Source organism: Salmo salar, chromosome 14 (assembly GCF_965601325.2).
Source record: "Salmo salar chromosome 14, fSalSal1, whole genome shotgun sequence".
Lineage (NCBI taxonomy): Eukaryota > Metazoa > Chordata > Actinopteri > Salmoniformes > Salmonidae > Salmo > Salmo salar.
In genome coordinates, this window is record NC_138304.1 from 43,802,501 (window position 1) to 43,827,500 (window position 25,000).

General features: G+C 48.4%; 1 protein-coding gene across 13 annotated transcripts in view; it reads right to left on the bottom strand.

The window, feature by feature from the left end:
• LOC106569640 (muscleblind-like protein 1) overlaps nt 1-25,000 on the bottom strand; it is a 117,580-nt gene that overhangs the window by 43,018 nt on the left and 49,562 nt on the right. For all 13 annotated transcript variants that reach the window (XM_045694382.2, XM_082960993.1, XM_045694383.2 and 10 more), the window contains one exon: nt 24,878-25,000. This exon is cut by the window's right edge and continues 744 nt beyond it. In XM_045694382.2, the coding sequence (XP_045550338.1) occupies nt 24,878-25,000 (123 nt within the window). The remainder of the gene's footprint in view (nt 1-24,877) is intronic.

Genomic DNA, 25,000 nt, shown 5'->3' on the forward strand with positions numbered 1-25,000 from the left:
CACTTGCTAAAGGGATAATCTGTAATTTGGCAGAGTTGTACTGTTAATCCTGTATTATATTTTAATATTAAATGACAGTTTTCTGATCTCTTTAACTGTAATCCTATGAATTTGCATAGTCCCTCTGTAAACGGATCTGATCCTGTTTCAACATCAGATGATCTCATAATAACAATCATTTGGTATTAGCACAGTGATTGTGAGTGTGTCTGTGTGTATACATACATGCATGTGGATGTTAACTTCACCTCTCCTACCCTCTGAATGAGGGCGTGAGAAAGAAAAGAGAGCGATAAAGGGGTAGAGATAGAGAGAGAGAGGAAGAGAGAGCAGGAGAGAGAGAGAGAGAGAGAGAGGGAGAGAGAGAGGGGGAAGAGAGGGGAAGAGAGAGGAAGAGAGGGGAAGAGAGAGAGGAGGAGAGAGAGAACGAGAGAGAGAGAAAGAAAGAGAGAGAAAGAGAGAGAGAGTGAGGAAGAGAGAGAGAGAAAGAGAGGAAGAGAGACAGAGAGAGAGAGATAGAGAGCGAGAGAAAGAGAGAGGAAGAGTGAGAAAGAGAGAGAGAGAAAGAGAGAGAAAGAGGGAATGAGAGAGAGAGAAACAGAGAAATAGGGGATGAGAGAGAGAGAAACAGAGAAATAGGGGATGAGAGAGAGGGGGGAAGAGAGGGAAAGAGAGAGAGAAAGAAAGAAAGAAAGAAAGAAAGAAAGAAAGAAAGAAAGAAAGAAAGAAAGAAAGAAAGAAAGAAAGAAAGAAAGAAAGAAAGAAAGAAAGAAAGAAAGAAAGAAAGAAAGAAAGAAAGAAAGAAAGAAAGAAAGAAAGAAAGAAAGAAAGAAAGAAAGAAAGAAAGAAAGAAAGAAAGAAAACGAGAGAGAGATGGAGGGAGAGAGAGAGAAGATACAGAGAGAGAGAGAGAGAGGGAGAGATACAGAGAGAGAGAGGGGGAGAGATACACAGAGAGAGAGAGAGGGAGAGATACACAGAGAGAGAGGGAGAGATACACAGAGAGAGAGAGAGAGAGGGAGAGATACACAGAGAGAGAGAGGGAGAGATACAGAGAGAGAGATGGAGAGATACAGAGAGAGAGAGAGGGAGAGATACACAGAGAGAGAGAGAGAGAGGGAGAGATACACAGAGAGAGAGAGGGAGAGATACAGAGAGAGAGGGAGAGATGCAGAGAGGGAGAGATACAGAGAGAGAGAGAGGGAGAGATACAGAGAGAGAGAGAGGGAGAGATACAGAGAGAGGGAGAGAGAGAGAAAAATAAAGTGGGAGGTTGAGTGTGGGAGGGGGTCGTGTACTGTAGCTGTGTGTGTGTGTGTGTACCAACAAGACAAAATATTGTGTGAGGTTATATGAAATTATAATTCCTAATTTTATGGCTATATTCATATTATAATCTAATCTACACCACAATGTTCCCCTCAATAGAGGAATCACATAGGCCCACTCCCTGGGGAGCCAGGCCCACTCCCTGGGGAGCCAGGCCCACTAACTGGGGAGCCGGGCCCACTCCCTGGGGAGCCGGGCCCACTCCCTGGGGAGCCGGGCCCACTCCCTGGGGAGCCGGGCCCACTCCCTGGGGAGCCAGGCCCACTCCCTGGGGCGCCAGGCCCACTCACTGCACAGCCAGGCCCACTCACTGGAGAGCCAGGCCCACTCCCTGGGGAGCCAGGCCCACTCCCTGGGGAGCCAGGCCCACACACTGCACAGCCAGGCCCACTAACTGGGGAGCCAGGCCCACTCCCTGGGGAGCCAGGCCCACTAACTGGGGAGCCAGGCCCACACACTGCACAGCCAGGCCCACTCACTGGGGAGCCAGGCCCACTCACTGGGGAGCCAGGCCCACTCACTGGGGAGCCAGGCCCACTCCCTGGGGAGCCAGACCCACACACTGCACAGCCAGGCCCACTCCCTGGGGAGCCAGGCCCACTCACTGGAGAGCCAGGCCCACTCACTGGGGAGCCAGGCCCACTAACTGGGGAGCCAGGCCCACTCACTGGGGAGCCAGGCCCACTCCCTGGGGAGCCAGACCCACACACTGCACAGCCAGGCCCACTCACTGGGGAGCCAGGCCCACACACTGCACAGCCAGGCCCACTCCCTGGAGAGCCAGGCCCACTCACTGGGGAGCCAGGCCCACTAACTGGGGAGCCAGGCCCACTCACTGGGGAGCCAGGCCCACACACTGCACAGCCAGGCCCACTCCCTGGGGAGCCAGGCCCACTCACTGGAGAGCCAGGCCCACTCACTGGGGAGCCAGGCCCACTCCCTGGGGAGCCAGGCCCACTCACTGGAGAGCCAGGCCCACTCACTGGGGAGCCAGGCCCACTAACTGGGGAGCCAGGCCCACTAACTGGGGAGCCAGGCCCACTAACTGGGGAGCCAGGCCCACTAACTGGGGAGCCAGGCCCACTCCCTGGGGAGCCAGGCCCACTCCCTGGGGAGCCAGGCCCACTCACTGCACAGCCAGGCCCACTCCCTGGGGAGCCAGGCCCACTCACTGGGGAGCCAGGCCCACTCACTGGGGAGCCAGGCCCACTCACTGGGGAGCCAGGCCCACTCACTGCACAGCCAGGCCCACTCACTGGAGAGCCAGGCCCACTCACTGGGGAGCCAGGCCCACTCACTGCACAGCCAGGCCCACTCCCTGGGGAGCCAGGCCCACTCACTGGGGAGCCAGGCCCACTAACTGGGGAGCCAGGCCCACTCACTGCACAGCCAGGCCCACTCACTGGAGAGCCAGGCCCACTCCCTGGGGAGCCAGGCCCAGCCAATCAGAATGAGTTTTTCTCCACAAAAGGGCTTTATTTAAGACAGAAATAGTCCTCGGTTTAATCAGCTGTAGGGGTGGCTAGTGTCAGACAATACCGCAGGTGAAGAAGCCAGATGTGGAGGTCCTGGGTTGGCATGGTTACACGTGGTCTGTGGTTGTGAGGCCGGTTGGAAATTCTCCCAAACAATGTTGGACGTGGCTTATGGTAGAGAAATGAACATTAAATTCCCCAGCAACAGCTCTGGTGGACATTCCTGCAGTCAGCATGCCAGTTGCACGCTCCCTCAAAACTTGAGACATTTGTGGCAATGTGTTGCGTGACAAAACTGCACATTTTAGAGTGGCCTTTTATTGTCCCCAGCACACGGTGCACCTGTGTACTGATGATACTGTTTAATCAGCTTCTTGATATGCCACATCTGTCAGGTTAATTGATTATCTTGGCAAATGATAAATGCTCACTAACAGGGAAGTAAACAAATTTGTGCACAAAATTTGAGAGCAATAAGCTTTTTGTGTAACATTTCTGGGATCTTTTATTTCAGTTCATGAAACATGGGACCAACACTTTACATATTGCATTTAGTTCAGACTACACTGCCACAGTATTCCTCCAGTTATCAGTGTACTGCAGACTACACTGCCACAGTATTCCTCTAGTTATCAGTGTACTGCAGACTACACTGCCACAGTATTCCTCCAGTTATCAGTGTACTGCAGACTACACTGCCACAGTATTCCTCTAGTTATCAGTGTACTGCAGACTACACTGCCACAGTATTCCTCTAGCTATCAGTGTACTGCAGACTGCACTGCCACAGTATTCCTCTAGTTATCAGTGTACTGCAGACTACACTGCCACAGTATTCCTCTAGCTATCAGTGTACTGCAGACTGCACTGCCACAGTATTCCTCTAGTTATCAGTGTACTGCAGACTACACTGCCACAGTATTCCTCTAGCTATCAGTGTACTGCAGACTGCACTGCCACAGTATTCCTCTAGTTATCAGTGTACTGCAGACTACACTGCCACAGTATTCCTCTAGTTATCAGTGTACTGCAGACTGCACTGCCACAGTAATTCCTCTCATCCATTATCGTACACTCTTAGAAAAAAAGGTGCTATCTAGAACATAAAAGGGTAGAACCCATTTGGTTCCAGCGAGAACCTTTTCTGCAGAGGAACCAAAAAGGGTTCTCCTATGGGGATAGCTGAAGAACCCTTTTACTCTAAGACTGTAGCAACTGAAGCCAAGACAGGTTTATATGGGGAATCTGCTCTGTGTTTCTAATACAGGGGTGTCAAGCTCATTCCATAGAGGATCAAGTGTCTGCAGGCTTTTATTATGTCCTTTCAATTCTTCTGCAATTAAGACCTCGACAACCAGCTGAGGCGAGTTTCTAACTGACCAATTAAGACCTTGACAACCAGCTGAGGAGAGTTCCTAACTGACCAATTAAGACCTCGACAACCAGCTGAGGAGAGTTCCTAACTGACCAATTAAGACTTCGACAACCAGGTGAGGAGAGTTCCTAACTGACCAATTAAGACCTCTACAACCAGGTGAGGAGAGTTCCTAACTGACCAATTAAGACCTCGACAACCAGGTGAGGAGAGTTCCTAACTGACCAATTAAGACCTCGACAACCAGGTGAGGAGAGTTCTTAAATAAACAGTGACCTTGATTGAAGAATCAAGTACAAGGGAGGAGTGATAATCCACAGACACTCGGAGTTTTGACACCTGTGGTGTAATGTTTCAGTTCTAGTTTCCAAGGTAATACTGTGGTAATACTGTGGTAATACTGTGGTAATACTGCTGTTCAGTACGCCCTTCCATGATGTGCAGAATGGTGGACCAGATCTCTCTCTCACACAAATCACAGACATGCACACACGTAAGCCTACATACATGACAGCATGGATGACAGCATGGATGACAGCATGGATGGGAGCATGGATGGGAGCATGGATGATGGATGGGAGCATGGATGACAGCATGGATGACAGCATGGATAACAGAATGGATGGGAGCACGGATGATGGATGGGAGCATGGATGACAGCATGGGTGATGGATGGGAGCATGGATGACAGCATGGATGATGGATGGGAGCATGGATGACAGCATGGATGACAGAATGGATGACAGCATGGATGGGAGCATGCGCATGACAGCATGTATCCCACACAGATGAATGCTTGCACGTACACACACAGTCATACGCGCATAAATACATGCATTGTTTCTCTAAGAAATGGAGCCCCAGGCTGATCTCTGTATAGATATCTAGACAATAGAGCTGTAGGCTGATCTCTGTATAGATATCTAGACAATAGAGCTGTAGTCTGATCTCAGTATAGATATCTAGACAATAGAGCTGTAGGCTGATCTCAGTATAGATATCTAGACAATAAAGCTGTAGGCTGATCTCAGTATAGATATCTAGACAATAGAGCTGTAGGCTGATCTCAGTATAGATATCTAGACAATAAAGCTGTAGGCTGATCTCAGTATAGATATCTAGACAATAGAGCTGTAGGCTGATCTCAGTATAGATATCTAGACAATAAAGCTGTAGGTTGATATCAGTATAGATATCTAGACAATAGAGCTGTAGGCTGATCTCAGTATAGATATCTAGACAATAAAGCTGTAGTCTGATCTCAGTATAGATATCTAGACAATAGAGCTGTAGTCTGATCTCAGTATAGATATCTAGACAATAAAGCTGTAGTCTGATCTCAGTATAGATATCTAGACAATAAAGCTGTAGTCTGATCTCAGTATAGATATCTAGACAATAGAGCTGTAGTCTGATCTCAGTATAGATATGTGGATACAACAGATTATACAGAAAGGAACAATAGGAGCACCACCAGGCTGATTTTAGCATAGAGATATGAACACTGTAAAGGTTGACCAGACTGTAGAGATATGAACACTGTAAAGGTTGACCAGACTGTAGAGATATGAACACTGTAAAGGTTGACCAGACTGTAGAGATATGAACACTGTAAAGGTTGACCAGACTGTAGAGATATGAACACTGTAAAGGTTGACCAGACTGTAGAGATATGAACACTGTAAAGCCTGACCAGATTGTAAAGATATGAACACTGTAAAGGCTGACCAGTCTGTAGAGATATGAACACTGTAAAGGCTGACCAGACTGTAGAGATATGAACACTGTAAAGCCTGACCAGATTGTAAAGATATGAACACTGTAAAGGCTGACCAGTCTGTAGAGATATGAACACTGTAAAGGCTGACCAGACTATAGAGATATGAACACTGTAAAGGCTGACCAGACTGTAGAGATATGAACACTGTAAAGGCTGACCAGACTGTAGAGATATGAACACTGTAAAGACTGACCAGATTGTAGAGATATGAACACTGTAAAGGCTGACCAGATTGTAGAGATATGAACACTGTAAAGGCTGACCAGATTGTAGAGATATGAACACTGTAAAGGCTGACCAGATTGTAGAGATATGAACACTGTAAAGGCTGACCAGATTGTAGAGATATGAACACTGTAAAGACTGACCAGACTATAGAGATATGAACACTGTAAAGACTGACCAGACTATAGAGATATGAACACTGTAAAGGCTGACCAGACTGTAGAGATATGAACACTGTAAAGACTGACCAGATTGTAGAGATATGAACACTGTAAAGGCTGACCAGATTGTAGAGATATGAACACTGTAAAGGCTGACCAGATTGTAAAGATATGAACACTGTAAAGGCTGACCAGTCTGTAGAGATATGAACACTGTAAAGGCTGACCAGACTATAGAGATATGAACACTGTAAAGGCTGACCAGATTGTAGAGATATGAACACTGTAAAGACTGACCAGACTGTAGAGATATGAACACTGTAAAGGCTGACCAGATTGTAAAGATATGAACACTGTAAAGGCTGACCAGACTGTAAAGATATGAACACTGTAAAGGCTTTATTTACACATTTCTCTCTCCTTTCTTCCCTCTCTTGTAGACATAGGCAGTATTAAAGGAAGGGAGAGAAGGGGAAGAGGGGTAACTTGTGTTGTTCTAGTTCAGACAAAACACTGTCCACTAGTAACTATGTTTATATTTACTCCACATGTCTAACTGGTGAACCCGCCGGTTCTGTGTGTGTGTTTTGTGTTTAGCCTGATTGTTCTATGCAACTCATGGATGTAACAAAACAACTGACAGGAGAGAGAGCAAGAAAGAGAGAAAGAGAAAGAGTGACAGAGAGAGTGAGAAAGAAAGTCAGAGAGAGAGAGAGAAAAGAAAGAGAGAGAGAAAGAGAGAGAGAACGAGAAAAAAAGTCAGAGAGGGAGAGAGAGAAAGAAAAGAGTGTGAGAGAGAGAAAAGAGAGAGAGAGAGAGAGAGAGAGAGAGAGAGCGAGAGAGAGAGAGCTATTTATCCAAACTCAGTGAAGCAGGAATGTAAGCTTGGTTCTGATCACGACACACACAAAGAAACACACTTGAACAGAAGCACTAAAGCAAGCACACTAAAATATGTGCACACACAAGCAAACACACACACATACACACTGCAAGGCCTATCTCACTATGTAGCCTTGGCTTGTACAGAGCACAGAGCACAGAGTGCAGAGTACAGAGTGCAGAGTGCAGAGCACAGAGCGCAGAGTGCAGAGCACAGACCACAGAGCGCAGGGCACAGAGCACAGAGTACAGAGTGCAGAGTACAGAGCGCAGAGTACAGAGCGCAGAGTACAGAGCACAGAGTACAGAGCATAGAGTGCAGATCGCAGAGTACAGAGTACAGATCGCAGAGCACAGAGTACAGAGTGCAGATCGCAGAGTACAGAGTGCAGAGTACAGATCACAGAGTACAGAGTACAGGGTGCAGGGTGAGAGCACAGATCGCAGAGTGCAGAGCACAGAGTACAGAGTGAGAGTACAGTGCAGAGTACAGAGTGAGAGTACAGAGTACAGAGTGAGAGTACAGTGTAGAGCGCAGAGTACAGTGCAGAGCGCAGAGTACAAAGTACAGAGTGAGAGTACAGAGTACAGAGTGAGAGTACAGAGTACAGAGTGAGAGTACAGAGTACAGAGTGAGAGTACAGAGTACAGATCGCAGAGTACAGAGTGCAGAGTACAGAGTACAGGGTGCAGAGTGAGAGCACAGATCGCAGAGTGCAGAGTACAGTGCAGAGTGCAGAGTACAGAGTACAGAGTACAGAGTGAGAGTACAGAGTGAGAGTACAGAGTGAGAGTACAGAGTGAGAGTACAGAGTACCGAGTGCAGAGCACAGAGTGCAGAGCGCAGAGTACAGAGCACAGAGTGAGAGTACAGTGCAGAGTACAGAGTACAGAGTGAGAGTACAGAGTACAGAGTGAGAGTACAGTGCAGAGTGCAGAGTACAGAGTGAGAGTACAGAGTACAGAGTGAGAGTACAGAGTACAGAGTGAGAGTACAGTGCAGAGTACAGAGTACAGAGTACAGAGTGAGAGTACAGAGTGAGAGTACAGAGTGAGAGTACAGAGTACCGAGTGCAGAGCACAGAGTGCAGAGCGCAGAGTACAGAGCACAGAGTGAGAGTACAGTGCAGAGTACAGAGTACAGAGTGAGAGTACAGAGTACAGAGTGAGAGTACAGTGCAGAGTGCAGAGTACAGAGTACAGAGCACAGAGTGAGAGTACAGTGCAGAGCGCAGAGTACAGAGTACAGAGTACAGAGCACAGAGTGAGAGTACAGAGTGAGAGTACAGAGTACAGAGTGAGAGTGAGAGTACAGAGTACAGAGTGAGAGTACAGTGCAGAGCGCAGAGTACAGAGTACAGAGTGAGAGTACAGAGTACAGAGTGAGAGTACAGAGTGAGAGTACAGAGTACAGAGTGAGAGTATAGAGTGAGAGTACAGAGTACAGAGTACAGAGTACAGAGTGAGAGTACAGAGTACAGAGTGAGAGTACAGAGTACAGAGTGAGAGTACAGTGCAGAGTGCAGAGTACAGAGTACAGAGTACAGAGTGAGAGTACAGAGTGAGAGTACAGAGTGAGAGTACAGAGTACCGAGTGAGAGTACAGAGTGAGAGTACAGAGTACAGAGTGAGAGTACAGTGCAGAGCGCAGAGTACAGAGTACAGAGCACAGAGTACAGAGTGAGAGTACAGTGCAGAGCGCAGAGTACAGAGTACAGATCGCAGAGCACAGAGTACAGAGTGCAGATCACAGAGTACAGAGTGCAGAGTACAGATCACAGAGTACAGAGTACAGGGTGCAGAGTGAGAGCACAGATCGCAGAGTGCAGAGCACAGAGTACAGAGTGCAGAGTGAGAGCAAAAATCGCAGAGTGCAGAGCACAGAGTACAGAGTGAGAGTACAGTGCAGAGTACAGAGTACAGAGTGAGAGTACAGAGTACAGAGTGAGAGTACAGTGTAGAGCGCAGAGTACAGTGCAGAGCGCAGAGTGAGAGTACAGAGTGAGAGTACAGAGTGAGAGTACAGAGTGAGAGTACAGAGTACAGAGTGAGAGTACAGAGTACAGAGTGAGAGTACAGTGCAGAGCGCAGAGTACAAAGTACAGAGTGAGAGTACAGAGTACAGAGTGAGAGTACAGAGTACAGAGTGAGAGTACAGAGTACAGAGTGAGAGTACAGAGTACAGATCGCAGAGTACAGAGTGCAGAGTACAGAGTACAGGGTGCAGAGTGAGAGCACAGATCGCAGAGTGCAGAGCACAGAGTACAGAGTGCAGAGTGAGAGCACAAATCGCAGAGTGCAGAGCGCAGAGTACAGAGCACAGAGTGAGAGTACAGTGCAGAGTACAGAGTGAGAGTACAGAGTACAGAGTGAGAGTACAGTGCAGAGTGCAGAGTACAGAGTACAGAGCACAGAGTGAGAGTACAGTGCAGAGCGCAGAGTACAGAGTACAGAGTGAGAGTACAGAGTACAGAGTGAGAGTACAGAGTGAGAGTACAGAGTACAGAGTGAGAGTATAGAGTGAGAGTACAGAGTACAGAGTGAGAGTACAGAGTACAGAGTACAGAGTGAGAGTACAGAGTACAGAGTACAGAGTGAGAGTACAGAGTACAGAGTACAGAGTGAGAGTACAGAGTACAGAGTGAGAGTACAGTGCAGAGTGCAGAGTACAGAGTACAGAGTACAGAGTGAGAGTACAGAGTGAGAGTACAGAGTGAGAGTACAGAGTGAGAGTACAGAGTACAGAGTGAGAGTACAGTGCAGAGCACAGAGTACAGAGTACAGAGCACAGAGTACAGAGTGAGAGTACAGTGCAGAGCGCAGAGTACAGAGTGCAGAGTACAGAGTGAGAGTACAGAGTACAGAGTACAGAGTGAGAGTACAGAGTACAGAGTGAGAGTACAGAGTACAGAGTGAGAGTACAGAGTGAGAGTACAGAGTACAGAGTACAGAGTGAGAGTACAGAGTACAGAATGAGAGTACAGAGTACAGAGTGAGAGTACAGTGCAGAGCGCAGAGTACAGAGTGAGAGTACAGAGTACAGAGTACAGAGTGCAGAGTGCAGAGTACAGAGTACAGAGTGAGAGTACAGAGTACAGAGTGAGAGTACAGAGTGAGAGTACAGAGTACAGAGTGAGAGTAGAGTACAGAGTGAGAGTACAGTGCAGAGCGTAGAGTACAAAGTACAGAGTGAGAGTACAGAGTACAGAGTGAGAGTACAGAGTACAGAGTGAGAGTACAGAGTACAGAGTGAGAGTACAGAGTACAGATCGCAGAGTACAGAGTGCAGAGTACAGAGGACAGGGTGCAGAGTGAGAGCACAGATCGCAGAGTGCAGAGCACAGAGTACAGAGTGCAGAGTGAGAGCACAAATCGCAGAGTGCAGAGCGCAGAGTACAGAGCACAGAGTGAGAGTACAGTGCAGAGTACAGAGTACAGAGTGAGAGTACAGAGTACAGAGTGAGAGTACAGTGCAGAGTGCAGAGTACAGAGTACAGAGCACAGAGTGAGAGTACAGTGCAGAGCGCAGAGTACAGAGTACAGAGCACAGAGTGAGAGTACAGAGTGAGAGTACAGAGTACAGAGTGAGAGTATAGAGTGAGAGTACAGAGTACAGAGTACAGAGTGAGAGTACAGAGTACAGAGTGAGAGTACAGAGTACAGAGTACAGAGTGAGAGTACAGTGCAGAGTGCAGAGTACAGAGTGAGAGTACAGAGTGAGAGTACAGAGTGAGAGTACAGAGTGAGAGTACAGAGTACAGAGTGAGAGTACAGAGTGAGAGTACAGAGTACAGAGTGAGAGTACAGAGTACAGATCGCAGAGTACAGAGTGCAGAGTACAGAGTACAGGGTGCAGAGTGAGAGCACAGATCGCAGAGTGCAGAGCACAGAGTACAGAGTGAGAGTACAGTGCAGAGCGCAGAGTACAGAGTACAGAGTGAGAGTACAGAGTACAGAGTACAGAGTGAGAGTACAGAGTACAGAGTGAGAGTACAGAGTACAGAGTGAGAGTACAGAGTGAGAGTACAGAGTACAGAGTACAGAGTGAGAGTACAGAGTGAGAGTACAGAGTACAGAGTGAGAGTACAGAGTGAGAGTACAGAGTGAGAGTACAGAGTACAGAGTGAGAGTACAGAGTGAGAGTACAGAGTGAGAGTACAGAGTGAGAGTACAGCGTACAGATTGAGAGTACAGCGTACAGAGTGGGGCTGCTGCTGTCGTGCTCCCTGCTGGCTGTGTGGCTGGTTAATTAAGGGGAGATTGCTGAAGTATGTCACTGTGGTGTAAATATTTACCTTTCCACTGACAGGCTGGACAAGTGTGTTTAACTGGGTCTGTGGTAGTGGAGTAGGGGCTGCTGCTAGCCTGCTACATGCCCTCACTCTGCTCAGTTCTGACCAACTCCTTTGGATTCAACCTGTCTGGACGAGCTTTAACAGAGTTTCACAGTCCACACACATCAGACAGACAGGCAGACAGGCAGACAGGCAGACAGGCAGACAGACAGACAGACAGACAGACAGACAGACAGACCTTTACCTTGTCTGCTCTCTGACACACCTCTATTTATTGGGTCTGAGAGTCTGTGTGTGTGTGTGTGTGTGTGTGTGTGTCTGTGTGTGTGTGTGTGTGTGTGTGTGTTTGTGGGAATACAGAGAGAGCATTATGCATAGTGAGTGAATGTGACCTTACATGAGCTTCAGTGTGTGTGCATGAATGTGTTTGTGTGTGTTCTTGAGTGTGTTTTCCAGAGAAGGATAATGATTTAAGCGAATGTGTGTGTCCATGTGTGTTAGGGGAGTGACCTCCTCTGTGTCTGTTAGTGGAGTGACCTCCTCTACTATGTGTCTGTTAGGGGAGTGACCTCCGCTACTATGTGTCTTTTAGGTGAGTGACCTCCAGTATTATGTGTCTGTTAGGGGAGTGACCTCCTCTGTGTCTGTTAGGGGAGTGACCTCCTCTACTATGTGTCTGTTAGGGGAGTGACCTCCTCTACTATGTGTCTGTTAGGGGAGTGACCTCCTCTGTGTCTGTTAGGGGAGTGACCTCCTCTACTATGTGTCTGTTAGGGGAGTGACCTCCTCTACTATGTGTCTGTTAGGGGAGTGACCTCCTCTAATATGTGTCTGTTAGGGGAGTGACCTCCTCTACTATATGTCTGTTAGGGGTGTGACCTCCTCTGTGTCTGTTAGGGGAGTGTCCTCCTCTACTATATGTCTGTTAGGGGAGTGACCTCCTCTGTGTCTGTTAGGGGAGTGACCTCTACTATATGTCTGTTAGGGGAGTGACCTCCTCTACTATATGTCTGTTAGGGGAGTGACCTCCTCTACTATATGTCTGTTAGGGGAGTGACCTCCTCTGTGTCTGTTAGGGGAGTGTCCTCCTCTACTATATGTCTGTTAGGGGAGTGACCTCCTCTGTGTCTGTTAGGGGAGTTACCTCCTCTCCTCTGTGTCTGTTAAGGGAGTGACCTCTACTATATGTCTGTTAGGGGAGTGACCTCTACTATATGTCTGTTAGGGGAGTGACCTCCTCTGTGTCTGTTAGGGGAGTGACCTCCTCTGTGTCTGTTAGGGGAGTGACCTCCTCTAATATGTGTCTGTTAGGGGAGTGACCTCCTCTGTGTCTGTTAGGGGAGTGACCTCCTCTAATATGTGTCTGTTAGGGGAGTGACCTCCTCTAATATGTGTCTGTAGGGGAGTGACCTCCTCTAATATGTGTCTGTAGGGGAGTGACCTCCTCTAATATCTGTCTGTTAGGGGAGTGAACACCTCGACTATATGTCGGTTAGGGGAGTGACCTCCTCTATGTCTGTTAGGGGAGTGATCTAATCTAATATGTGTCTGTTAGGTGAGTGACCTCCTCTACTATGTGTCTGTTAGGGGAGTGACCTCCTCTACTATGTGTCTGTTAGGGGTGTGACCTCCTCTGTGTCTGTTAGGGGAGTGACCTCCTCTGTGTCTGTTAGGGGAGTGACCTCCTCTACTATATGTCTGTTAGGGGAGTGACCTCCTCTGTGTCTGTTAGGGGAGTGAACACCTCTACTATGTGTCTGTTAGGGGAGTGACCTCCTCTACTATGTGTCTGTTAGGGGAGTGACCTCCTCGGTGTCTGTTAGGGGAGTGACCTCCTCTACTATGTGTCTGTTAGGGGAGTGACCTCCTCTACTATGTGTCTGTTAGGGGAGTGACCTCCTCTGTGTCTGTTAGGGGAGTGACCTCCTCTACTATGTGTCTGTTAGGGGAGTGACCTCCTCTACTATGTGTCTGTTAGGGGAGTGACCTCCTCTAATATGTGTCTGTTAGGGGAGTGACCTCCTCTACTATATGTCTGTTAGGGGTGTGACCTCCTCTGTGTCTGTTAGGGGAGTGTCCTCCTCTACTATATGTCTGTTAGGGGAGTGACCTCCTCTGTGTCTGTTAGGGGAGTGACCTCTACTATATGTCTGTTAGGGGAGTGACCTCCTCTACTATATGTCTGTTAGGGGAGTGACCTCCTCTACTATATGTCTGTTAGGGGAGTGACCTCCTCTGTGTCTGTTAGGGGAGTGTCCTCCTCTACTATATGTCTGTTAGGGGAGTGACCTCCTCTGTGTCTGTTAGGGGAGTTACCTCCTCTCCTCTGTGTCTGTTAAGGGAGTGACCTCTACTATATGTCTGTTAGGGGAGTGACCTCTACTATATGTCTGTTAGGGGAGTGACCTCCTCTGTGTCTGTTAGGGGAGTGACCTCCTCTGTGTCTGTTAGGGGAGTGACCTCCTCTAATATGTGTCTGTTAGGGGAGTGACCTCCTCTAATATGTGTCTGTTAGGGGAGTGACCTCCTCTAATATGTGTCTGTAGGGGAGTGACCTCCTCTAATATGTGTCTGTAGGGGACTGACCTCCTCTAATATCTGTCTGTTAGGGGAGTGAACACCTCGACTATATGTCGGTTAGGGGAGTGACCTCCTCTATGTCTGTTAGGGGAGTGATCTAATCTAATATGTGTCTGTTAGGTGAGTGACCTCCTCTACTATGTGTCTGTTAGGGGAGTGACCTCCTCTACTATGTGTCTGTTAGGGGTGTGACCTCCTCTGTGTCTGTTAGGGGAGTGACCTCCTCTGTGTCTGTTAGGGGAGTGACCTCCTCTACTATATGTCTGTTAGGGGAGTGACCTCCTCTGTGTCTGTTAGGGGAGTGAACACCTCTACTATGTGTCTGTTAGGGGAGTGACCTCCTCTACTATGTGTCTGTTAGGGGAGTGACCTCCTCGGTGTCTGTTAGGGGAGTGACCTCCTCTGTGTCTGTTAGGGGAGTGACCTCCTCTACTATGTGTCTGTTAGGGGAGTGACCTCCTCTACTATGTGTCTGTTAGGGGAGTGACCTCCTCTACTATGTGTCTGTTAGGGGAGTGACCTCCTCTACTATATGTCTGTTAGGGGAGTGACCTCCTCTGTGTCTGTTAGGGGAGTGACCTCCTCTACTATGTGTCTGTTAGGGGAGTGACCTCCTCTACTATGTGTCTGTTAGGGGAGTGACCTCCTCTGTGTCTGTTAGGGGAGTGACCTCCTCTAATATGTGTCTGTTAGGGGAGTGACCTCCTCTACTATATGTCTGTTAGGGGAGTGATCTCCTCTACTATATGTCTGTTAGCGGTGTGACCTCCTCTGTGTCTGTTAGGGGAGTGACCTCTACTATATGTCTGTTAGGGGAGTGACCTCCTCTACTATATGTCTGTTAGGGGAGTGACCTCTGTGTCTGTTAGGGGAGTGTCCCCCTCTACTATATGTCTGTTAGGGGAGTGATCTCCTCTGTGTCTGTTAGGGGAGTGACCTCCTCTACTATGTGTCTGTTAGGGGAGTGACCTCCTCTACTATATTTCTGTTAGGGGAGTGACCTCCTCTGTGTCTGTTAGGGGAGTGACCTCCTCTAATATGTGTCTGTTAGGGGAGTGACCTCCTCTAATAAGTGTCTGTTAGGGGAGTGACCCCCTCTAATATGTGTCTGTTAGGGGAGTGACCTCCTCTACTATATGTCTGTTAGGGGTGTGACCTCCTCTGTGTCTGTTAGGGGAGTGTCCTCCTCTACTATATGTCTGTTAGGGGAGTGACCTCTACTATATGTCTGTTAGGGGAGTGACCTCCTCTACTATATGTCTGTTAGGGGAGTGACCTCCTCTACTATATGTCTGTTAGGGGAGTGACCTCCTCTGTGTCTGTTAGGGGAGTTACCTCCTCTCCTCTGTGTCTGTTAAGGGAGTGACCTCTACTATATGTCTGTTAGGGGAGTGACCTCTACTATATGTCTGTTAGGGGAGTGACCTCTACTATATGTCTGTTAGGGGAGTGACCTCCTCTAATATGTGTCTGTTAGGGGAGTGACCTCCTCTAATATGTGTCTGTTAGGGGAGTGACCTCCTCTAATATGTGTCTGTTAGGGGAGTGACCTCCTCTAATATGTGTCTGTTAGGGGAGTGACCTCCTCTAATATGTGTCTGTAGGGGAGTGACCTCCTCTAATATGTGTCTGTAGGGGAGTGACCTCCTCTACTATGTGTCTGTTAGGGGAGTGACCTCCTCTACTATATGTCTGTTAGGGGAGTGACCTCCTCTACTATATGTCTGTTAGGGGAGTGACCTCCTCTGTGTCTGTTAGGGGAGTTACCTCCTCTCCTCTGTGTCTGTTAAGGGAGTGACCTCTACTATATGTCTGTTAGGGGAGTGACCTCTACTATATGTCTGTTAGGGGAGTGACCTCCTCTAATATGTGTCTGTTAGGGGAGTGACCTCCTCTAATATGTGTCTGTTAGGGGAGTGACCTCCTCTAATATGTGTCTGTTAGGGGAGTGACCTCCTCTAATATGTGTCTGTAGGGGAGTCTCCTCCAATAATATGTGTCTGTAGGGGAGTGATCTCCTCTACTATGTGTCTGTTAGGGGAGTGACCTCCTCTACTATGTGTCTGTTAGGGGAGTGACCTCCTCTACTATGTGTCTGTTAGGGGAGTGACCTCCTCTACTATGTGTCTGTTAGGGGAGTGACCTCCTCTACTATGTGTCTGTTAGGGGAGTGATCTCCTCTACTATGTGTCTGTTAGGGGAGTGACCTCATCTACTATATGCCTGTTAGGGGAGTGAACTCCTCTGTGTCTGTTAGGGGAGTGACCTCCTCTAATATGTGTCTGTTAGGGGAGTGATCTCCTCTAATATGTGTCTGTTAGGGGAGTGTGTGTTTGTGTGTGTGTGTGTTTGTGGGAATACAGAGAGAGCATTATGCATAGTGAGTGAATGTGACCTTACATGAGCTTCAGTGTGTGTGCATGAATGTGTTTGTGTGTGTTCTTGAGTGTGTTTTCCAGAGAAGGATAATGATTTAAGCGAATGTGTGTGTCCATGTGTGTTAGGGGAGTGACCTCCTCTGTGTCTGTTAGGGGAGTGACCTCCTCTACTATGTGTCTGTTAGGGGAGTGACCTCCTCTACTATATTTCTGTTAGGGGAGTGACCTCCTCTGTGTCTGTTAGGGGAGTGACCTCCTCTACTATGTGTCTGTTAGGGGAGTGACCTCCTCTACTATGTGTCTGTTAGGGGAGTGACCTCCTCTACTATGTGTCTGTTAGGGGAGTGACCTCCTCTACTATGTGTCTGTTAGGGGAGTGACCTCCTCTACTATGTGTCTGTTAGGGGAGTGACCTCCTCTACTATGTGTCTGTTAGGGGAGTGACCTCCTCTGTGTCTGTTAGGGGAGTGACCTCCTCTAATATGTGTCTGTTAGGGGAGTGACCTCCTCTACTATATTTCTGTTAGGGGAGTGACCTCCTCTGTGTCTGTTAGGGGAGTGACCTCCTCTAATATGTGTCTGTTAGGGGAGTGACCTCCTCTAATAAGTGTCTGTTAGGGGAGTGACCCCCTCTAATATGTGTCTGTTAGGGGAGTGACCTCCTCTACTATATGTCTGTTAGGGGTGTGACCTCCTCTGTGTCTGTTAGGGGAGTGTCCTCCTCTACTATATGTCTGTTAGGGGAGTGACCTCTACTATATGTCTGTTAGGGGAGTGACCTCCTCTACTATATGTCTGTTAGGGGAGTGACCTCCTCTACTATATGTCTGTTAGGGGAGTGACCTCCTCTGTGTCTGTTAGGGGAGTTACCTCCTCTCCTCTGTGTCTGTTAAGGGAGTGACCTCTACTATATGTCTGTTAGGGGAGTGACCTCTACTATATGTCTGTTAGGGGAGTGACCTCTACTATATGTCTGTTAGGGGAGTGACCTCCTCTAATATGTGTCTGTTAGGGGAGTGACCTCCTCTAATATGTGTCTGTTAGGGGAGTGACCTCCTCTAATATGTGTCTGTTAGGGGAGTGACCTCCTCTAATATGTGTCTGTTAGGGGAGTGACCTCCTCTAATATGTGTCTGTTAGGGGAGTGACCTCCTCTAATATGTGTCTGTAGGGGAGTGACCTCCTCTAATATGTGTCTGTAGGGGAGTGACCTCCTCTACTATGTGTCTGTTAGGGGAGTGACCTCCTCTACTATATGTCTGTTAGGGGAGTGACCTCCTCTGTGTCTGTTAGGGGAGTTACCTCCTCTCCTCTGTGTCTGTTAAGCGAGTGACCTCTACTATATGTCTGTTAGGGGAGTGACCTCCTCTAATATGTGTCTGTTAGGGGAGTGACCTCCTCTAATATGTGTCTGTTAGGGGAGTGACCTCCTCTAATATGTGTCTGTTAGGGGAGTGACCTCCTCTAATATGTGTCTGTAGGGGAGTGTCCTCCAATAATATGTGTCTGTAGGGGAGTGATCTCCTCTACTATGTGTCTGTTAGGGGAGTGACCTCCTCTACTATGTGTCTGTTAGGGGAGTGACCTCCTCTACTATGTGTCTGTTAGGGGAGTGACCTCCTCTACTATGTGTCTGTTAGGGGTGTGACCTCCTCTGTGTCTGTTAGGGGAGTGACCTCCTCTACTATATGTCTGTTAGGGGAGTGACCTCCTCTGTGTCTGTTAGGGGAGTGTCCTCCTCTACTATATCTCTGTTAGGGGAGTGACCTCCTCTGTGTCTGTTAGGGGAGTGACCTCCTCTACTATGTGTCTGTTAGGGGAGTGACCTCCTCTACTATGTGTCTGTTAGGGGAGTGACCTCCTCTACTATGTGTCTGTTAGGGGAGTGATCTCCTCTACTATGTGTCTGTTAGGGGAGTGACCTCATCTACTATATGCCTGTTAGGGGAGTGACCTCCTCTGTGTCTGTTAGGGGAGTGACCTCCTCTAATATGTGTCTGTTAGGGGAGTGATCTCCTCTAATATGTGTCTGTTAGGGGAGTGTGTGTTTGTGTGTGTGTGTGTTTTGTGGGAATACAGAGAGAGCATTATGCATAGTGAGTGAATGTGACCTTACATGAGCTTCAGTGTGTGTGTGCATGAATGTGTTTGTGTGTGTTCTTGAGTGTGTTTTCCAGAGAAGGATAATGATTTAAGCGAATGTGTGTGTCCATGTGTGTTAGGGGAGTGACCTCCTCTGTGTCTGTTAGGGGAGTGACCTCCTCTACTATGTGTCTGTTAGGGGAGTGACCTCCTCTACTATGTGTCTGTCAGGGGAGTGACCTCCTCTACTATGTGTCTGTTAGGGGAGTGACCTCCTCTACTATGTGTCTGTTAGGGGAGTGACCTCCTCTACTATGTGTCTGTTAGGGGAGTGACCTCCTCTACTATGTGTCTGTTAGGGGAGTGACCTCCTCTACTATGTGTCTGTTAGGGGAGTGACCTCCTCTACTATGTGTCTGTTAGGGGAGTGACCTCCACTGTGTAGCACAGTGTCGACAGGTTCAACACAGCCAGCCTCTGACCCAGTACTGGGGGCAGGAAAACAGGGTGTGCTTTTACACCCTAAGTATTTTATGTTCCTGTATAACATCTCTAATATTCTTTATGATCTTGGAGCCCCTCAGGGAAGGGAGGCATGGTGGAAGAGACTGGAGTGTGTGTGTGTGGGGGGGGGGGGGGGGTTGGACAGAAGCAAGAACCTTGAATCAGGCCCAAAAAAAGAGGTCGGTCCTCCCATCTCTACAGATCTTCAGAGATAGAGCGAGAGAAAAACAGAGAGCGAGTGGAAGAGAGAGAAAGAGATGTGTTTGCCTTTCTGCTGGCGCTTAAAAATAGATGGAAAATTACAGCGTACCGTGCCCCCACTGCCCCCCTCCCCTGCACCCCCTTGCTGCCCCAAGGCTGAAGCACAGGAAGTGATGAGACGACTGACTGAGAGCTTCACCATGACGCTATACCCTCCCTGCAAACCCGCCCCTTTCCCCAGTTCTGTTTTCAGCTCTGCTCTCTACACTCTGCTCTCTACACTCTGCTCTAGATATGGAGAGAGAGAGAGAGAGAGAGAGAGAGAGAGAGAGAGAGAGAGAGAGAGAGAGAGAGAGAGAGAGAGAGAGAGAGAGAGAGAGAGAGAGAGAGAGAGAGAGAGAGAGGAGAGAGAGAGAGAGAGAGGAGAGAGAGAGAGAGAGAGAGAGAGTGAGAGAGAGAGAGAGAGAGAGAGAGAGAGAGAGAGAGAGAGAGAGAGATAGATAGATAGATAGATAGATAGATAGATAGATAGATAGATAGATAGCACTTGCAACATGTAACAGCAATCATCACCTTAAGTTAAATTCATACGTTGAAAACAGCAGTTTGTGGTTTCTGAGTGTTTTTAAGCTATACGTTGGATGTCAGTAGGTTTCCTAAACTGACTGGAACTGAGGTGCAATTGAACCCCTTTCCAACTCTGCTCCACTTCCCCACTTCCCCACACCCTAGACAGAAAATATCATCAAGTTCCATCTGTAACTGGAGGGGTTGTAAGCATGCCCCCCCTCCTTCTCCCCTCTGCTTCCCACCCCGTCACATGTGCCAGTCACATGACCAGAAGTGGGTGAGGCTAGAGAGAGCACATGTCATGCAGGAGCCAGATGGGAGGTGTGTGTGAAGTGGGTTGATATCTTGACTTCTCCATGGAGCAGACCTTGTGCCATGCCTGAACACTCTTATAAGTGCAAACTTGTAGTGCTGATATTTGGTAGTCGGGGTCATGTACATTGGCTGACAGTACGTAGCCTTCAGATCACATGTTGTTCCTGTTTGCATGTGGACCTCCTCTACTATGTGTCTGTTAGGGGAGTGACCTCCTCTACTATGTGTCTGTTAGGGGAGTGACCTCCTCTGTGTCTGTTAGGGGAGTGACCTCCTCTACTATGTGTCTGTTAGGGGTTGTGACCTCCTCTACTATGTGTCTGTTAGGGGAGTGACCTCCTCTACTATGTGTCTGTTAGGGGAGTGACCTCCTCTACTATGTGTCTGTTAGGGGAGTGACCTCCTCTACTATGTGTCTGTTAGGGGAGTGACCTCCTCTACTATGTGTCTGTTAGGGGAGTGACCTCCTCTAATATGTGTCTGTTAGGGGAGTGACCTCCTCTAATATGTGTCTGTTAGGGGAGTGACCTCCTCTACTATATGTCTGTTAGGGGAGTGACCTCTGTGTCTGTTAGGGGAGTGATCTCCTCTAATATGTGTCGGGTTAGGGGTGTGACCTCCGCTGTGTCTGTTAGGGGAGTGACCTCTACTATGTGTCTGTTAGGGGAGTGACCTCCTCGGTGTCTGTTAGGGGAGTGACCTCCTCTGTGTCTGTTAGGGGAGTGACCTCCTCTACTATGTGTCTGTTAGGGGAGTGACCTCCTCTACTATATTTCTGTTAGGGGAGTGACCTCCTCTACTATGTGTCTGTTAGGGGAGTGACCTCCTCTACTATGTGTCTGTTAGGGGAGTGACCTCCTCTACTATGTGTCTGTTAGGGGAGTGACCTCCTCTACTATGTGTCTGTTAGCGGAGTGACCTCCTCTACTATGTGTCTGTTAGCGGAGTGACCTCCTCTACTATGTGTCTGTTAGGGGAGTGACCTCCTCTACTATGTGTCTGTTAGGGGAGTGACCTCCTCTAATATGTGTCTGTTAGGGGAGTGACCTCCTCTAATATGTGTCTGTTAGGGGAGTGACCTCCTCTAATATGTGTCTGTTAGGGGAGTGACCTCCTCTAATATGTGTCTGTTAGGGGAGTGACCTCCTCTACTATATGTCTGTTAGGGGTGTGACCTCCTCTGTGTCTGTTAGGGGAGTGTCCTCCTCTACTATATGTCTGTTAGGGGAGTGACCTCCTCTGTCTGTTAGGGGAGTGACCTCTACTATATGTCTGTTAGGGGAGTGACCTCTACTACTTGTCTGTTAGGGGAGTGACCTCCTCTACTATATGTCTGTTAGGGGAGTGACCTCGTCTGTGTCTGTTAGGGGAGTGACCTCCTCTCCTCTGTGTCTGTTAGGGGAGTGACCTCTACTATATGTCTGTTAGGGGATTGTTCTCTACTATATGTCTGTTAGGGGAGTGCCTCCTCTACTATATGTCTGTTCGGGGTGTGATCTCCTGTCTGTTAGGGGTGTGACCTCCTCTGTGTCTGTTAGGGGAGTGACCTCCTCTACTATGTGTCTGTTAGGGGAGTGACCTCCTCTACTATGTGTCTGTTAGTGGAGTGACCTCCTCTACTATGTGTCTGTTAGGGGTGTGACCTCCACTGTGTCTGTTAGGGGAGTGACCTCCTCTGTGTCTGTTAGGGGAGTGTCCTCCTCTACTATATGTCTGTTAGGGGAGTGACCTCCTCTGTGTCTGTTAGGGGAGTGATCTCCTCTACTATCTGTCTGTTAGGGGAGTGACCTCTACTATGTGTCTGTTAGGGGAGTGACCTCCTCTACTATGTGTCTGTTAGGGGAGTGACCTCCTCTACTATGTGTCTGTTAGGGGAGTGACCTCCTCTACTATGTGTCTGTTAGGGGAGTGACCTCCTCTACTATGTGTCTGTCAGGGGAGTGACCTCCTCTACTATGTGTCTGTCAGGGGAGTGACCTCCTCTACTATATGTCTGTTAGGGGAGTGACCTCCTCTGTGTCTGTTAGGGAAGTGACCTCCTCTACTATATGTCTGTTCGGAGTGTGACCTCCTGTCTGTTAGGGGTGTGACCTCCTCTGTGTCTGTTAGGGGTGTGACCTCCTCTGTGTCTGTTAGGGGTGTGACCTGTCTGTTAGGGGTGTGAGCTCCTCTGTGTCTGTTAGGGGTGTGACCTCCTCTGTGTCTGTTAGGAGTGTGACCTCCTCTGTGTCTGTTAGGGGTGTGACCTTCTCTGTGTCTGTTAGGGGTGTGACCTCCTCTGTTATGTGACTGTTAGGGTAATGACAAGAGTTTGGGTGTGACCTGCTCTGCTATGCTGTGGTGATTATGTGAGGCTAATTATGTACCCTGGAAGAAGGTCGATCCTCTCTCACGAGGAGAAGAGTGTGTGTGTGCAGTCAGCGGGTCCTCATCACCCATCACTACCTATTTCCTGTCTCTCTCTCTTTCTGCATTGTGGTTTTTTCTTTTCCTCTCTCTATTCCTCTCCTTCTCTCATCCTCTCCTCTCTTCCTCTGTTTTACATTACCATGTGGAAACACTGGCCAAATGGTTAAAAGATCCCTGGCTTCCCATTCACACACCAGGCTATAAGGAAGCCTACTCTCCTCACATTCACCCCCCAAAAAATCTGCCTGCCTGCCTGCCTGCCTGCCACAATTTTCCAATTGCTGACCTTTCTCTGCTGTGAAATGGAGCACCTCTCCTCATTCTCTTGTCTGATGACATATCCTATCCCCTTGCCACGTTCACATCTCTCCCCCTTCCCTCTGTTACTCATCCCTCCTCCCTCCACAAATAACAGCTCTATCATTCTAGAGCTCTGTCTGGTCACTGAGGACAGAGTTGGATCAGTTCTATTGGGTCACTGGCAGCTCTCCCTGTCAAAGGGAAAGAACACTGTACCTTTAATCACTATGGCCTTGGGTGTGTGTGTGTGTGTGTGTGTGTGTGTGTGTGTGTGTGTGTAGCACAGTGTCGACAGGTTCAACACAGCCAGCCTCTGACCCAGTACTGGGGGGCAGGAAAACAGGGGGTGTGCTTTTACACCCTAAGTATTTTATGTTCCTGTATAACATCTCTAATATTCTTTATGATCTTGGAGCCCCTCAGGGGAAGGGAGGCATGGTGGAAGAGACTGAGTGTGTGTGTGTGGGGGGGGGGGGGGGTTGGACAGAAGCAAGAACCTTGAATCAGGCCCAAAAAAAGAGGTCGGTCCTCCCATCTCTACAGATCTTCAGAGATAGAGCGAGAGGAAAAAACAGAGAGCGAGTGGAAGAGAGAGAAAGAGATGTGTTTGCCTTTCTGCTGGCGCTTAAAAATAGATGGAAAATTACAGCGTACCGTGCCCCCACTGCCCCCCTCCCCTGCACCCCCTTGCTGCCCCAAGGCTGAAGCACAGGAAGTGATGAGACGACTGACTGAGAGCTTCACCATGACGCTATACCCTCCCTGCAACCCACCCCTTTCCCCAGTTCTGTTTCAGCTCTGCTCTCTACAACTCTGCTCTAGATATGGAGAGAGAGAGAGAGAGAGAGAGAGAGAGAGAGAGAGAGAGAGAGAGAGAGAGAGAGAGAGAGAGAGAGGAGAGAGAGAGAGAGAGAGAGAGAGAGAGAGAGGAGAGAGAGAGAGAGAGGAGAGAGGAGAGGAGGAGAGAGGAGAGGGAGAGAGAGAGAGAGAGAGAGAGAGAGAGAGAGAGAGAGAGGAGAGAGAGAGAGAGAGGGAGAGAGAGAGGAGAGAGAGAGAGATAGATAGATAGATAGATAGATAGATAGATAGATAGATAGATAGATAGATAGATAGCACTTGCAACATGTAACAGCAATCATCACCTTAAGTTAAATTCATACGTTGAAAACAGCAGTTTGTGGTTTCTGAGTGTTTTTAAGCTATACGTTGGATGTCAGTAGGTTTCCTAAACTGACTGGAACTGAGGTGCAATTGAACCCCTTTCCAAACTCTGCTCCACTTCCCCACTTCCCCACACCCTAGACAGAAAATATCATCAAGTTCCATCTGTAACTGGAGGGGTGTAAGCATGCCCCCCTCCTTCTCCCCTCTGCTTCCCACCCCGTCACATGTGCCAGTCACATGACCAGAAGTGGGTGAGGCTAGAGAGAGCACATGTCATGCAGGAGCCAGATGGGAGGTGTGTGTGAAGTGGGTTGATATCTTGACTTCTCCATGGAGCAGACCTTGTGCCATGCCTGAACACTCTTATAAGTGCAAAACTTGTAGTGCTGATATTTGGTAGTCGGGGTCATGTACATTGGCTGACAGTACGTAGCCTTCAGATCACATGTTGTTCCTGTTTGCATGTGGACCCCAGGAAAACATTAGTTTCTAAACGTCTGCCAAACAACTAATGAGAGAGAATAAAACAATTAACTTCTCCTTTCTGTACGCCAGCCAATCAAATCACACCACCATGTATGGTCATACCCCATAGCTTCACCCTGTGTCGTATCTCCTTCCTTCTTACCTTAACAACCCCCCCCCCCGATAATCTTGTATGCCAACCAATCAAAGCACAGCACCATGTATGGTTGCAGCCTATAGCTTCATTCCAGATGTAAATGGAACGAAATGGGGAGGAACTTGTCTGAACTTTAGTTTTTGTTGCAAAACGCAACTGTTTACAACTGTTTACAACTGTTTAGACTAATGATTACATCCCCCACTGTGACGAATCTCCTTCCTTCTTACCTTGAGCGAGTCGAAGCAGGCGATGACTCGACCGTTCTCCACCTGGCAACTCTTGGCCGGGTGGGCGAACTTACATTCCTGGTCGGAGCGTGAACACGTGCCTCTCTGGAACTCTCGGCATAC